A 13,105-nucleotide genomic window follows, 5' to 3' on the forward strand; every position below is an offset into this window, starting at 1 on the left:
CTCCCAAGAAAACTTCATGGCGTCTCAGGCTAGTTTCATTTGCCTGTTAAGGAATTCCATAGCACCTGAGTGAATATTTAGTAAGTCAAGATGTTAATGATCCAGAAGTCAACATTCTGGATGTGTTTACTAATTCACAAACTACATACGGTTGTTGCAAAGGATGTGGTGTTCGTAAGAATGAATTCCGAACATTTCTTTACACTGCATCATATGGATACCATATGGGGACCGGTTTGTGGGGAACAAAGTGATTTGGCAGCTTTCGTACACAGTTTTAGATAGAAATATGATTCCACGTGGTATTTAGCATGGGAAGGAGAACTGGATGGAAAGCCATCCCATGGCTCCTTTTCTCTTGGTTGCTCTGAGGTTTCCAGCGAGTTCACTTGGGCAAATGGGTTTTGAGCCACTGGGTGCCCTGTATGGGCAAAACCAAAGAAGTATAGTATACATGGCAGGGTTCCTACCCACAGTGAACACGCAGGCTTGGAGCCTAGAGGACCGACAGCAACAGAACACGCCTGCCACGGAGAGTGTAGCTCAGAGCGGGATTAAATGTCAGTGAGACGCCCACATAGCAATGATGGCTGCTGCGGACGTATTTAGAAACTCGCCTTTCTAGGAAAACAGTCCTTTCTAAATCCAGTCGAGCTATGTATTTTTAACACCAGTGTCTCTACACGGCCACTCCAGTCTTGATTCTATGATCTAAGAAATGAATATGTTTATTTTATAACTCTTGCCTGGCTTCACAGAGAGAGTGGGCGCTGACCAATGTGTCTTGCAGAATGAAGAGGAAATCTTAGTGGAGTGCCGCGTGCGATTCCTGTCCTTCATGGGCGTCGGGAAGGATGTTCATACATTTGCCTTCATCATGGACACCGGGAACCAGCGTTTCGAGTGCCACGTTTTCTGGTGCGAGCCTAATGCGGGTAACGTGTCTGAGGCGGTACAGGCCGCCTGCATGGTGAGTAGTCACACACCAGGGAGCTGTTGGACCTCCCGCACCACTGCTCTGGTCTCGTATGCGGTAAATTAGCACAGAGTTACTAATATAAGGGAAAATATGTCTAATCTCTAAAGTGATGTTTTGCTGTATAACACCCTCATTCCTGTGGACACAGTCACGATGAGCGGTTTACCATCTCAAGAGGCCAGGACGCCTACAAGAAGCGGGACTGGGCGGAGCGACGTTCTGTGGAGATTTCCAGTATCACTGAAAGCAGTGATCTTCAAAACCACAAATTCTTAATTCTTGATCTCTAATTAATTTCAATAGGTGATCAGGAAATGTTGGTCATGTATGAATTGGTGCTATTTAGAACGAACTTGGTACTTAAAAAAATTGCAGTGCATTGAATGATTTTTATTTCAGATATTTGGTTTAAGCCCACCGTTCTTACATATTTTATTTAATTTATATCTGTGAACTTAATCCTTAAAACAGCCATTTGTAAGGTAGTTGTTCTGTTTTCTTTATGACAGAACGGAGGCTCAGAAGAAAGAGCGGGCCTCAGGGCACAGAGTTGACAAGACAAAGCCTGTGTTCAACCCCAAGTTTTGGGGGGGGGTTTTGTTTGTTTTTTAATGTTTATTTATTTTTGAGAGAAAGAGTGCAAGCAGGGAAGGGCACAGAGAGAGGGAGACAAAGAATCCAAAGTAGGCTCCAGGCTCTGAGCTGTCAGCACAGACAGTCGGGGCTCGAACACACCAACTGGGAGATCATGACCTGAGCCGAAGTCGGCCGCTCAACCGACTGAGCCAAGTAGGCGCCCCGCAACCCCGAGTTTTTGAGGTGACACAGCCAGTTCTCTTTGCACCATGTATATGATATCAAACAAAAACACCACATCATTCATTCTGCAAATATCCTTTGAGCACCTATTGTGCTGGACGCTGAAAAAGTTCTAGAAAATTTGAGGGAACAGTATGAATGTAGGCACCAAAACCTGAGGTGGATGGTGATTCTTAGCAACAGCAGGTTCGGTTGCTGGAGTCAAGTAAAGGAGGTCAGGTCTGTATGATAAAAAGCCTGTGATATCATGGCAACGTGTTTATTTATCTTCAGCAAAGATTATGAAGCAAGAGAGATGAATTGGTATTAGGTTTTAAAAGCAAACTCAAAACAAAAACAAAACCCACCAAAGGTAGAGGATGGGTTGAGAGGATAAGGTTGAGGTGGAGAGATCAGCCAAGAAGCCATTTTACTGGTCACATGAGGGTGTCAGAGGGTCTAAACCAGGAGAACAAGCAGGAGTAGATGACTTGGGATGTTGTAGAGAATTGCCTGGCTGGGGATGAGGAATGGTGAACTTGAAGCACCTGTTCTTCATTTAATTCAATCCACCATTTGTGGGCTGGACTCTGGGAAGTTCCAATAGGGCTGAGAGATGAGCCTTACATTACAGAGCTTAAGTATATGAGGAGACACATAAGCCAAAATTCTGTTGCAGTGTAAAAGATGCTCTAACTAGAAGTATCAGACCACACTAGACTGAAAAGTGACCTGGAGGAAAAAGAAGTGGAGGCCTTAAAATAGACCAAAGTCTGACAGGAAAGGGGTAGCGCAACAGTAAGGGGGTTTGCTGCTTGTTTTTTGATGGGCGGGGCGGGGGGAGATTTGCACATTTTTTCGGCTGAGGGAAATGAGCTGGTGAAGGTGGATTGAAATGAGGGTCATATGAAGAGTTGGGGCGAGGTCTTGGTGGTAGATTAAGAACCTGGGGTTGGGGTTTAGCCTCCTGATTGGGTCGCAGTGACTTTGAGACTAGTCAGATGCTAAGAATCCAAGAGTGACAGGTGGCATGGAGGTTGGGAGAGTTCTCTGTTTTTCTACATACAGTACATCACTAAGGTTAAGAGTGAAGGGAAAGGATGAGGCTGTAGTTGGCAATGATGAGTCACGAGGAAAGGGAGTCTGCTGACTTTTCCCTTAAAAGGCACCTTTGAATGGAGAGGGACGGAGGGAAGGGGGAGGGTAAGAGCTAGTGCTGTGTGCTCATGATCTGGCATCCTTCTTCCCACAGTCCTTTGTCAGAGGTGCATTTTCCCCTCAAGTACTGCGGAGCCAGATGCTAATTCAGATCTGCCTGCATGTGAAGGGGCAGGGTGGGGGTGGTGGGGACAGAGCTGGTGGAGGAGTCACGACGACAAATCTCTGACCCAGCACAGGAGCCCGAGATGGGATGAAGGAGACAATAGAAAATGAAAGCATTCAGTCAAGCAAAAATGGAGGATGACTATTTAGTTATTTCCTGAAATTGAAAAGGGATCATAACAGATGGTTTTAGTCATAAAATGAATGGCTGTCAGCCGTAATTGTACATTTTAAATGCTGGTGACAATTAAATAATTAGCTTTATCACTGGTTACAGTTTGTTGTCTGATTCCCAGACTTATTTTCTGTCTTAGGAACAATTTTTATTCATGTGCTTATAATTTTAATTATAACAGGGCAGCCAGCTCAAGTGGCTCAGCCAGTCCAGCATGAGTCATGCTGATGACATCGGCCTCTTCTTTACGCTCAGAGTCCAGCATTTCTAACTCCATGGCTTTCCTCTTGAATTAAATCTGCATGATTCTCCATCCGAAATCTCTACACGTGGATTTCTATCACCTGAAATATCTGTAGTGTAAACACATTCTTTTGAATCCACCTAATTTTTAGGCATATTTTGCAGCTGAGTGGCATAGGCCCAGCTGAAGATGTTTTGGTGAAATTTAGAATGAGAGAGGAAGCCTTAATGAAACCCATCAGGTGCGATTTTGATTCACACTGGACTTGCCTAACGTTAGAGATTTCCGGTCCAGTGTACCGTGTTGCACACCTGCCCGTTTATAAATCTGTGCTTTGGAAGTGTGCGGTTTGGGTTGCGTTGCAGACCTGGCAAGATGCCTTACGCAGAGGAGATTTGGTAAATCGTTTCTCGTATGATGGGGTTGAAGGGGCTAGTTCTGTGGCCTTTGGGCTTTGTGACTCGGAGTTCTGCTGTGGATAGTTTATGCTTCCCATGGGGAAACGTCAACCTGTTTCACACTGTCCCAAAGAACCTATTAATATTTAAGTAGCTTTTTAAAAATCAGCCATGGAATTATTTTAAAGTGCTTAGATTAGGAAAAAACATACTTTGTAAATTTTAACCTTCTTATCTAATTTTGAAGAATTACTTTTCATTAATAGAAAACTAGGTGGATTGTGTTATATTTCGGAAGGAGAGAAACTATCTATGGTGCCAACAGTGCTAATGGATACTTTAAAATCCATTAGGATTTAGGGGCGCCTGGCTGGCTCAGTCGTTGGAGCATGTGACTCTCGATCTCGGGGTTGTGAGTTCGAGCCCCACATGGGGTGTAGAGATTACTTAAAATTTTTAAATCCATTAGGATTTAGTCTCGCGGATAAAATGTATCCTAAAATCTTTATACATCATCCTTTTTTATTAAAGCAGGAAACAGGAAGGGGAACAAACATTTGTGAACACCTCCTGCATTGGTAGGCCTGTTTTCAGAATGCAGCAAGTATTTCCCTAATCATAACACCCTCTGTAAAGATCCCAGTCTTCTGCCATTTTACACTGAAGAAACTAAGGCTCAGAGATTAACTTGCTTGGGTCACACAGTTCCCATAAATGGTAGAACCTACATTCAAACTGTGCCCTTTCTCCCATGTTGTCTCCCAGGTAGCCATGAGCACTTACCTCATGTACGAAGATGTACGTGTCTCCAACGAAACCCTAATACTGTCTCTCCCAATCCTCTTCCTTTTCATTAGCTCTTCGACTGTTTGGCATATTAATTGCAGCCAAGCCACAAAGAGAACAAGTAGAGGGTGGAGATGGGTGGAAGAAAAGGATGGCAAAAGCCACAACACTTTTGCTGAGCCTAATGATCATAAGAACCCTTAAAATACCCACATTAAGGAAACAGAATGAACTTAGGGCCCCTGGGTGGCTCTGTTGGTCAAGTGTCCGACCCTTGATTTCAGCTCAGGTCACGATCTCATGGTTCATGAGATGGAGCTCTGCGTTGGGCTCTGCACTGGCAGCGCAAGTCTGCTTGGGATTCTCTCTCTCCCTCTCTGCCCCTCCCGCGCTCTCATGCACACATTCTCTCAAAATAAATACTTCTTGGGGCGCCTGGGTGGCGCAGTCGGTTAAGCGTCCGACTTCAGCCAGGTCACGATCTCGCAGTCCGTAAGTTCGAGCCCCGCGTCGGGCTCTGGGCTGATGGCTCAGAGCCTGGAGCCTGTTTCCGATTCTGTGTCTCCCTCTCTCTCTGCCCCTCCCCCGTTCATGCTCTGTCTCTCTCTGTCCCAAAAATAAATAAAAACGTTGAAAAAAAAAATTAAAAAAAATAATAATAAAAATAAATACTTCTTAAAAAGGGGAAAAAAAGAAAAACTCTTGGATTAATGCTTATGAGCTAGGTCGTTAAGTTTTGCAAGTAAATGTATTGGTGATGCATTAAGTCATCAAATGGTAAATTAAACAAGAAAGGATGATACATCATCAACGACCATAAAACATTTTTGTTTTATTTCAGTTACGATACCAGAAGTGCTTGGTAGCCAGGCCGCCTTCACAGAAAGTTCGACCACCTCCTCCGCCAGCAGACTCAGTGACCAGAAGAGTCACAACCAATGTAAAACGAGGGGTCTTATCCCTCATTGACACTTTGAAACAGAAACGCCCTGTCACAGAAACGCCATAGCTGCATATGCTACAGGATTCTGTAATATTTACCTGAAGATTGAATAGCTACACTAAAGAAGATGAACTGCTATCTGGCCTTCCATTCAGTTGCTGATGCTTTGTCTTCAGAGAATTTATCCTTAACCAAACAGTGTTAGACAAGCATGTTCTCTCGTCTTGCCACCATCATGTGATATGAAAAGAAGCATGACTAATTTTTTTTGCTATCAGTAAGATACATCATGAGCAGTGGAAGGTCTTTTTCTTATTGTAAATATCGTGAACATTAACTTCACACACACGGAGAAGAATGTGGCCACACCCCTCCTAGTGAACTAACGCTGAGTCCTTGGAGTGAATGACGCCTGAGTTAGTTTCACTGTCTTCTTGACTGGATCTGTCACAAGCAATGTTTAAGTCCTGCAGCACTTGGCCCTGTTGCCAACATTGGAGTAGCCACTGCGTACCAGATACCATTGAATTGCTGTAAAACTAGGATGATGAGTTTTTGTTGCAGTCTTTCATGAAATTGAACCTTTGGGTTGACAGAATTGGCTGTTGGCATCAGTACAGAAACCAACCGGCAGCTTTCCTTGACAAGCCCTTTGACACATGGACACCATTTCATGTCTGCAGCTGTTTTGTGGGATGTTGGGGAAAAAGTGAAACTTGAAAATTGAAAAACAAACCAAATTTGAGAAATTAAAATTGAACAAAAAAGAGCCTTTCTTTCTAGACGGTTTTCAAACTGATGATTAAAAACAAGAAAGATTTAAGAAAATCCTAATGCATTTCGGGTAGGACATGTTTCAAACTTCTGCCTTATATTGTACAATGCAGCTAGAGAATTATAGTTCACTCTGGCCATTCTCTACATAAACATTAAAATGAAATCTTCCTCGTACGCCTTTTATCCTTAGTTTGTTAATTAGCCAATATGCAATTTGGAGTTGAGGAAATGTCATTTATATTTTGGATCTCCACCACCACATTATTTTGTTAGTCCGCCTCCTAGTGAAACCCACTAGGATTCTGTATCTAGCTCAGTCTTACCCTAATGCTTTTTGCCCAGAAAGCTGTCTGTCCATCATGTATTGTCCATGGCAACAAATTACATTAAATTTGAACCTTTTGAATTTATGTATTTAATATTGGGATTTGTTGGACTTTACTAGATATATTTTTAAATTTATATCTTTTCCATTTTTTCAAGATTTAAAAATTTCATATCAGAGCAAAATAAACATAGCAACAACGGACTGCTTAACAAGTTTCCCCAAAATAGCAGTTTCCTGCTTCACGTTTCTCACGTACTTACAAAGATACTCAGATTTAGACTCTTGTTGACATTGTTGTTTTAAAAGGAAGTTGCTAAGGAGACCAATCTAAATATTAGTCTTATTTGCTTCTTAATGTCAAAATTAATGCGTTAAGAACATCCGGTTTCAAAAGGAGCACTTTATTTACCCACTGCTGTGTACTTGTCAATGGTTTCCACATTCTTATCACATTTGAGCCTTACAAGGTAGGGAAAGGTACTAAACACATTTGAGAAATAAAAATATAAAGTACCAAGAGGCTCAATCACCTTGCCTAAGATCTCTCGAAAGTTTGTGAGAGAGCCGGGACAAAAGCCCACGCTTCCCAACTCTGTTATAAGTTACGCTGCTTTTACATCGGTGAGGAAGAGTCTATCCAAAATTACTCTGGGCATATGTAGTTATTGTCAGGAAATCTTAGAATTCCCTGTGGAAGGCGGGAAATATGTCCCAATTACTCACGCAGTGATATTAATCATAAAACCATCGCCCTCTCTCAGTCCAGGACTGTTTTCCTGCAGCGTGCCTCAAATGTGTTGTAGAGGACAGGATTCTACACGCTGTGCGGCCTGTTCAACTTACAAGGTTTTCCAGAGATGATGTTACTTGTGATAGACACATTCCTAACTCATGGTACTTAGCCACCAGAGAACACGATGGAGCAGGTGGCCTTCTGCTATTCCCTCAGAACTCTGGAACTGTTTGCTAGCACCCTGGTGTTATGACCAAAATGATGCCACTCTAGAAATGAATTCTACTTCTCACCAGCCTATATGCTATTCTATCTGAAGTAACCAGTGCCATCATAAGAAATTATTGCATTAAGAAAGTCCTTACTCTGCCCTTTGAAAAGCTGTGCAAAATTCAATCATGATGATGTTTCATCTCGAGCTCCACAATGAAAGGTTTTAGTGTGATAAAAATTCTGAACAGGTCATCCACTTTTATATTGGAAATCTCTACCCGAACCCACCGTTCATTTTCTAAGGCATACATTTGTTTGTTTTCAGGATCAAGAATACTGAGCTAGCTTTAAGTAGCAAACTGATTTATATATGCAATTATAGGATGCATTAAGACGAACGATAGCCTTTACATATTGAAAACTTTACTGCAGATATTTTGTTTTGAAAATAGCTTTGCATACTAAATGCAATTAATTTTGTAAAATTGATTATGTTAAACAGTACGTTCAGACACTTTCTGCCATGGCCAAAAAGTATGTATGAAAGTATGTGTGTATTTTCCTGTGTGCGGATGCCGGTGTTTTACCTGATATTGTGGTGACATTCAGTTATCTATGCATTCTTTGTATCTGTGACTCGGTAAACAGGCAGCCATGTTCACTATGCCTTGTATGTCTTATCATTTTTTTAATTAACCTGTTAAATACAGCTTAAGATATTTTTATTTTATTTATTCTATTTTTACTGAAATATACTGCATTATCGTGTTAATGTATTCTCTTTACTGGATAGTATCTCACAAGGTATCCAGGCCTAAGTAATCTCAGTGAACTATACGTTGCCGAAAAGGTGGTTTTGTAATGATTTGTAGACACATTTTTATTGGACTATGTAGAAGAAATGGCAACATGCTTAAAGTTCCTTTTATTTTTTAAAAGCAGCTAGATAGACGCAGACTGGCCACCTCATATATGCGCCTCTTGGCGGCCTCAAGGGGAAGAGCCAACACGCCTGTGGCAAACCTAAAGCACCGCTTGGGGCTGTGTGTTTATGTCCTTCCCAACACCTGTCATCTCCTCTAGGCGACAGACCCGTGCCCACAAGCCCTCTGTTCACCTGGATAGAAGACCACCCGTAGCTAATTAGGACCACTGTTTTTCGTTCGTGTCTGTCTGACTGCATGAGGGGACATTAGACCCATCTCCACTAAAATTCGTTCCTGGTGAGAAACTGTTGGCACCGCCACTTTGTCAAAGAGCCACTCCGATCTCAGGACGGAGTAGAGATTGGTAAGGTGATTCCACACGAGGTCACCTACTCGAAAGCCCTAAATCTTTCCTCCTTTTCTCGTATGACACACGCATTTCATTAAGCATTGCAACACAGATTCAAGATTTCACAAACAACATGAAAAACATCTCTCTGAGACGAGCACAATGTAGCCAGTAAAACCATTAGCTCTCTAGTTTGCCAGGCTTCCTTAACCTAATACCCAGATGACGTGTGTGTTATACAGCCAGTAAAATGAAGTTCAATTTATTTCAGCTTCAGAGAAGAGAGTCCACTCACACCCGATCAGTGAGAGCACTCCCTGCCACCCAAAGCGGCTTGTTTATCCTGAAAGAACGTTTGGTTTTGCTTTCGGCCCCGTTTGCTGTTGACCACTTTGACACATTTAAATGTAATATGTTGTGAGAATAAACTTAGCTGCATAAAACGTCTGGCTCATTTATCTGACACCTCAGTCCTATAGATCCAGGAATGGAAATACAAGTTCAGTGTCGCCACGCTAGTCATTTTGCTTTCAAATTATTCTGCTTTGCTAGTGCAGGTTTCCACCTGGTTAAGAACTAGAAAGTAACTTTAAATTCTGAGTAATTAATTCATCACACTGCTCTTATCTGGTGACCAGGAAGGACCGCTGGCATCCTGAGTCACCAACGCAAGGCCTGGGTAAGCAGTCTAGTGTTAAGAAAGTCTATCTTTCGTAGCCTTTAAGAGTCTGACGTCAAAGAATGAAGAATAAAGTTGCACAGGCACTAAATCCAAAAGCAAAGGTAGCCAGAAAAACCAGTTGAATCTGGGCTAGTTCAACTGTCAGACGTGGAAGAGAAGCAGAAGGTAGAGTATGTACCCATTTTTCTGGTTCCTCTTGCGTTTCCGCCCCATGGTTTCTCTTTCACTCTGTTAAAGGCAGTTACTGTGAAGGAACGAAATTTCATTTCGGTTTCAGGTATTAGACTAGTGGTGAGTAATTTCAGATAAAATTTGCTATTGGAGAATCTAAATACCAGCAAAGCTATTTTAGATTTTTGCAGCACTTCCCTGTAAGAAGCTCAAGAAAGGAAAATGTCCGTGTCATCAATATTCTCCTTCACTCAATCCCTCATGTTGTCTTTATCCAAAGCATTTTTCCCTTTTTACTCCACAAAAGTACTTAAATAATTGATCACGCCCTTCTCAGAAGACTCTCAAAGAAGAAAACTACAGGCCTAACGAACCATTCAGAATCTCCGTATATTTCTGAAGAGAACAGTGACAAGCGTGTTAGGTAAGATACTGAAAATAAGTGGCTTACATTGTGATGCGACACGAATCACAAGCTTCTCAGAAAACAGCCTGAACTGTTCCTTCACCATGAGAGTTTCCTTTTCAGAACATCACAGAAAATAAGGGCCTGAGACCTGCTACTCATGGACAGTGGCATCCTTTGCAGCTTGGGGCAGGGGCAGAGCACAGGGGGAATGAGCGATTCCCTGGAAAACACTCCAGCTCTTCACCCAACAAAGTTCACTGCAGCTGCACTAGTGCCCTCGGGGCACGGAGTGCTCCAAGCCAGAGCAAGAGGAGAGACGCCATATTCGGAACAAAGAAATCTATCGTTTTTTATTTTTGCAGTCAGTAAAATAAGCTGAGCATTTAAAACACTTCTGGACCTGCTGAGAGTCATAATTGAGAAATCTTTGAGGATTGAAATTTCCAAGTATACGAAGGCTTGTTCCCTTTCTTCGTTGACACATTCTATGTAAATTTTTAGCTAAAATAAAGATTTATTACCAATAAAATGAAATTCGCCATTTTGTTTAGCCTCACTTCAAGTGAGAAAATAAAGGATAGGGTATTAGGCTGAAATAGACCTAAAAATTCATCTTGAAGAAGATAATACTCTACTGGAATCATGCCACCTGAATTGAACATTTAGGAATTTACATAACACTGTTCAACACGACTAGATTCCGAAAATAGAACTTTATATTCAAACGTTGTGTCTATGAACATGTTTTTAAACAATAGGTTTCATAGTTGTAACTTACTTGATTAAATGTCAAACAATTTCTGTTTCCATGATGAAAAAAAAAAATCAATAGACCCCAAAATGACAATCATACCAATTCTTGGTAGGCAACGGATGATACATTCAAGATGAATTGACTTTTAATATAATTAACATAGTGCTACAATATATTTTAGTTGTGCGTCAGAGATGATTTACCAGTTTGATTACCGTGTACCATTTGAAATGACTTGTAGATTTTAGCATTTCACCTGATCTTTGAACAGAATCAGACATTTTTATGGATTTCTTCAATAACAGGTGTCACTTGTAGTCAACAGTTTTGCCTCTTCCTCAGAATTATTACTATTTGGATGGAAATTTGTGTACAGTCACTTTTTTACAACCATATTTGGCAGAAGGGATAGCTGATTGTGTTCAGTCTGCTCAGGATCCCAGAAGCTCTTTCGATGAGAAACCGTTTTTGCTCTGTTAACGTACTTCTGAACTATGCACACCTGGAACTTTGGAACCTCCTGTTCTTCCTACTCAATCTCAATCACATCACAAAAACTCATGACACCCCCCCCCCCACCATTTAAAGAATATTTTGATATTTAAGGAAAAAATCAACCTCCACAGCGATTGAAAATGTCAAACTGCAGGTGGATACTGAAAAAGCAACATAAAGTCAGTGTGAGAGGCCAGCATCTTTTCCGTACCTACACTCTAGTAAACCACCTCAAGTCTGTTATAAGGCAGACAGTGTTTCCCGTCAGGAAAAATTGTTGCAGCTTTCTCTTAAAACTGGTGTCCTGAGTCCAGACTGAAAGTTAACAAGAGGGATACAAGTTCTAACAGCTGATCCTGAGTCTAAGCTGGACATTCTAGAACAGATCAGCACTGAGCTGTTGAAATGTAGGAATTCTGCTTTTGTTGAAGTGCCTACATTGTTATTTCTCACTTGTCTTAATTCTCTTGAAGTTAATAGCACCTTTAGAAGATACTAAGTGGCCAAAAGGATGAGTATCTTGTATAGGGATGGCTAACCTCAGAGAAATATCAGACTTTGAAAAACCATGAACTGCTCTTGACCCCTGTGAAAAACACAAGATGGTCAAAGCCATGGTCGAGGATGCCTGAGTAGGGAGGAAGGTAAGTTTTCTCTAGGCTTTTCCCCTCTTCTGGATATTGATGGTGAGGGAAAGTAGTTGGGCATGACAGTCTTGGGTCCAACCCAACGATAGTAAAAATGTTGAGTTGGTATCTGAGATTTGATCCCTTGGGAACCTGAAAATGGCAACATTACTGGAGGCAAAACAATCTCTACAGGTTTCAGTGCCATCACTCTGTCTTCTGGGCGAGATCTTACGAAGTTTGTCTGCCGTTCATACGGTCTGGGTTGAGCTGTGTTCTTCATAAATGTAGGCACTAAAGGATTGCTGGTGGGCTTGTTGGGTTTTCTGACATGCGAGGAAGAACCAGCTGTAGTTGTATTTTTCTGTGGAAGAGATGTTTTTGTTGCTAATGTCTCTGACCGATTAGCATTTGCATTACTTTCTCGATTCAGGAATTCAGCAATTTTCATTTGGATGTCATTACTGTCATTGGTGGGGGCTTTTGACAATGGTATTTTTGATTTCTTCTTCTTCTTCTCCCTTTTTGAAGCTTTACCCAGCTCAATTCCATCCAGTAGACCCTTTGCTGCAGCACGGGCCAAAACATCTTTCACAGACACTGCCTCAGATGGGTCCCGCTACAATCAAAAGAAGCAGTTACTAAATGTAGGAGTTAACTATTGTGTATATTACAAATTTTCTCAGTGTTTCAGTAAAAATAAAAGTGCATCTATTACTATAAAAGAAATGGTTTTTAGGCTTGAGTCCCTAATATAGCCCATAAACCTCAATGACTTTTTTTTAGACTTACACTTCCCCATTTGTTTTGTTTTTTGTTGCTGTTGTTTTAAGTTTTTACTTTTGAGAGAGAGAGAGCAGAGGAGGGGCAAAAGAGAGGGGGACAGAGGATCTGAAGCAGGCTCTGCAGACAGCAGACAGCCCGATGTGGGACTCAAATTCATGAACCATGAGATCATGATCTGAGCTGAAGGCAGACGCTTAACTGAGTCACCCT

The 13,105-nt window shown here is 41.6% G+C and overlaps 2 protein-coding genes across 20 annotated transcripts in view; one reads left to right on the forward strand and one right to left on the reverse strand.

The window, feature by feature from the left end:
* The window catches only part of APBB2 (amyloid beta precursor protein binding family B member 2), a 381,239-nt gene extending 374,410 nt beyond the window's left edge, over positions 1-6,829 (forward strand). For all 18 annotated transcript variants that reach the window (XM_043572792.1, XM_043572780.1, XM_043572783.1 and 15 more), the window contains 2 exons: positions 791-970; positions 5,545-6,829. In XM_043572792.1, coding sequence (XP_043428727.1) covers positions 791-970; positions 5,545-5,712 — 348 coding nt within the window. In that variant the 3' untranslated portion in view covers positions 5,713-6,829. The remainder of the gene's footprint in view (positions 1-790; positions 971-5,544) is intronic.
* Positions 6,830-11,110: 4,281 nt separating this feature from the next.
* The window catches only part of NSUN7 (NOP2/Sun RNA methyltransferase family member 7), a 53,714-nt gene continuing 51,719 nt past the window's right edge, over positions 11,111-13,105 (reverse strand). For both annotated transcript variants that reach the window (XM_043572798.1, XM_043572799.1), the window contains exon 12: positions 11,111-12,728. In XM_043572798.1, the coding sequence (XP_043428733.1) occupies positions 12,090-12,728 (639 nt within the window). In that variant the 3' untranslated portion in view covers positions 11,111-12,089. The remainder of the gene's footprint in view (positions 12,729-13,105) is intronic.

Source organism: Prionailurus bengalensis, chromosome B1 (assembly GCF_016509475.1).
Source record: "Prionailurus bengalensis isolate Pbe53 chromosome B1, Fcat_Pben_1.1_paternal_pri, whole genome shotgun sequence".
Classification (NCBI taxonomy): Eukaryota; Metazoa; Chordata; class Mammalia; order Carnivora; family Felidae; genus Prionailurus; species Prionailurus bengalensis.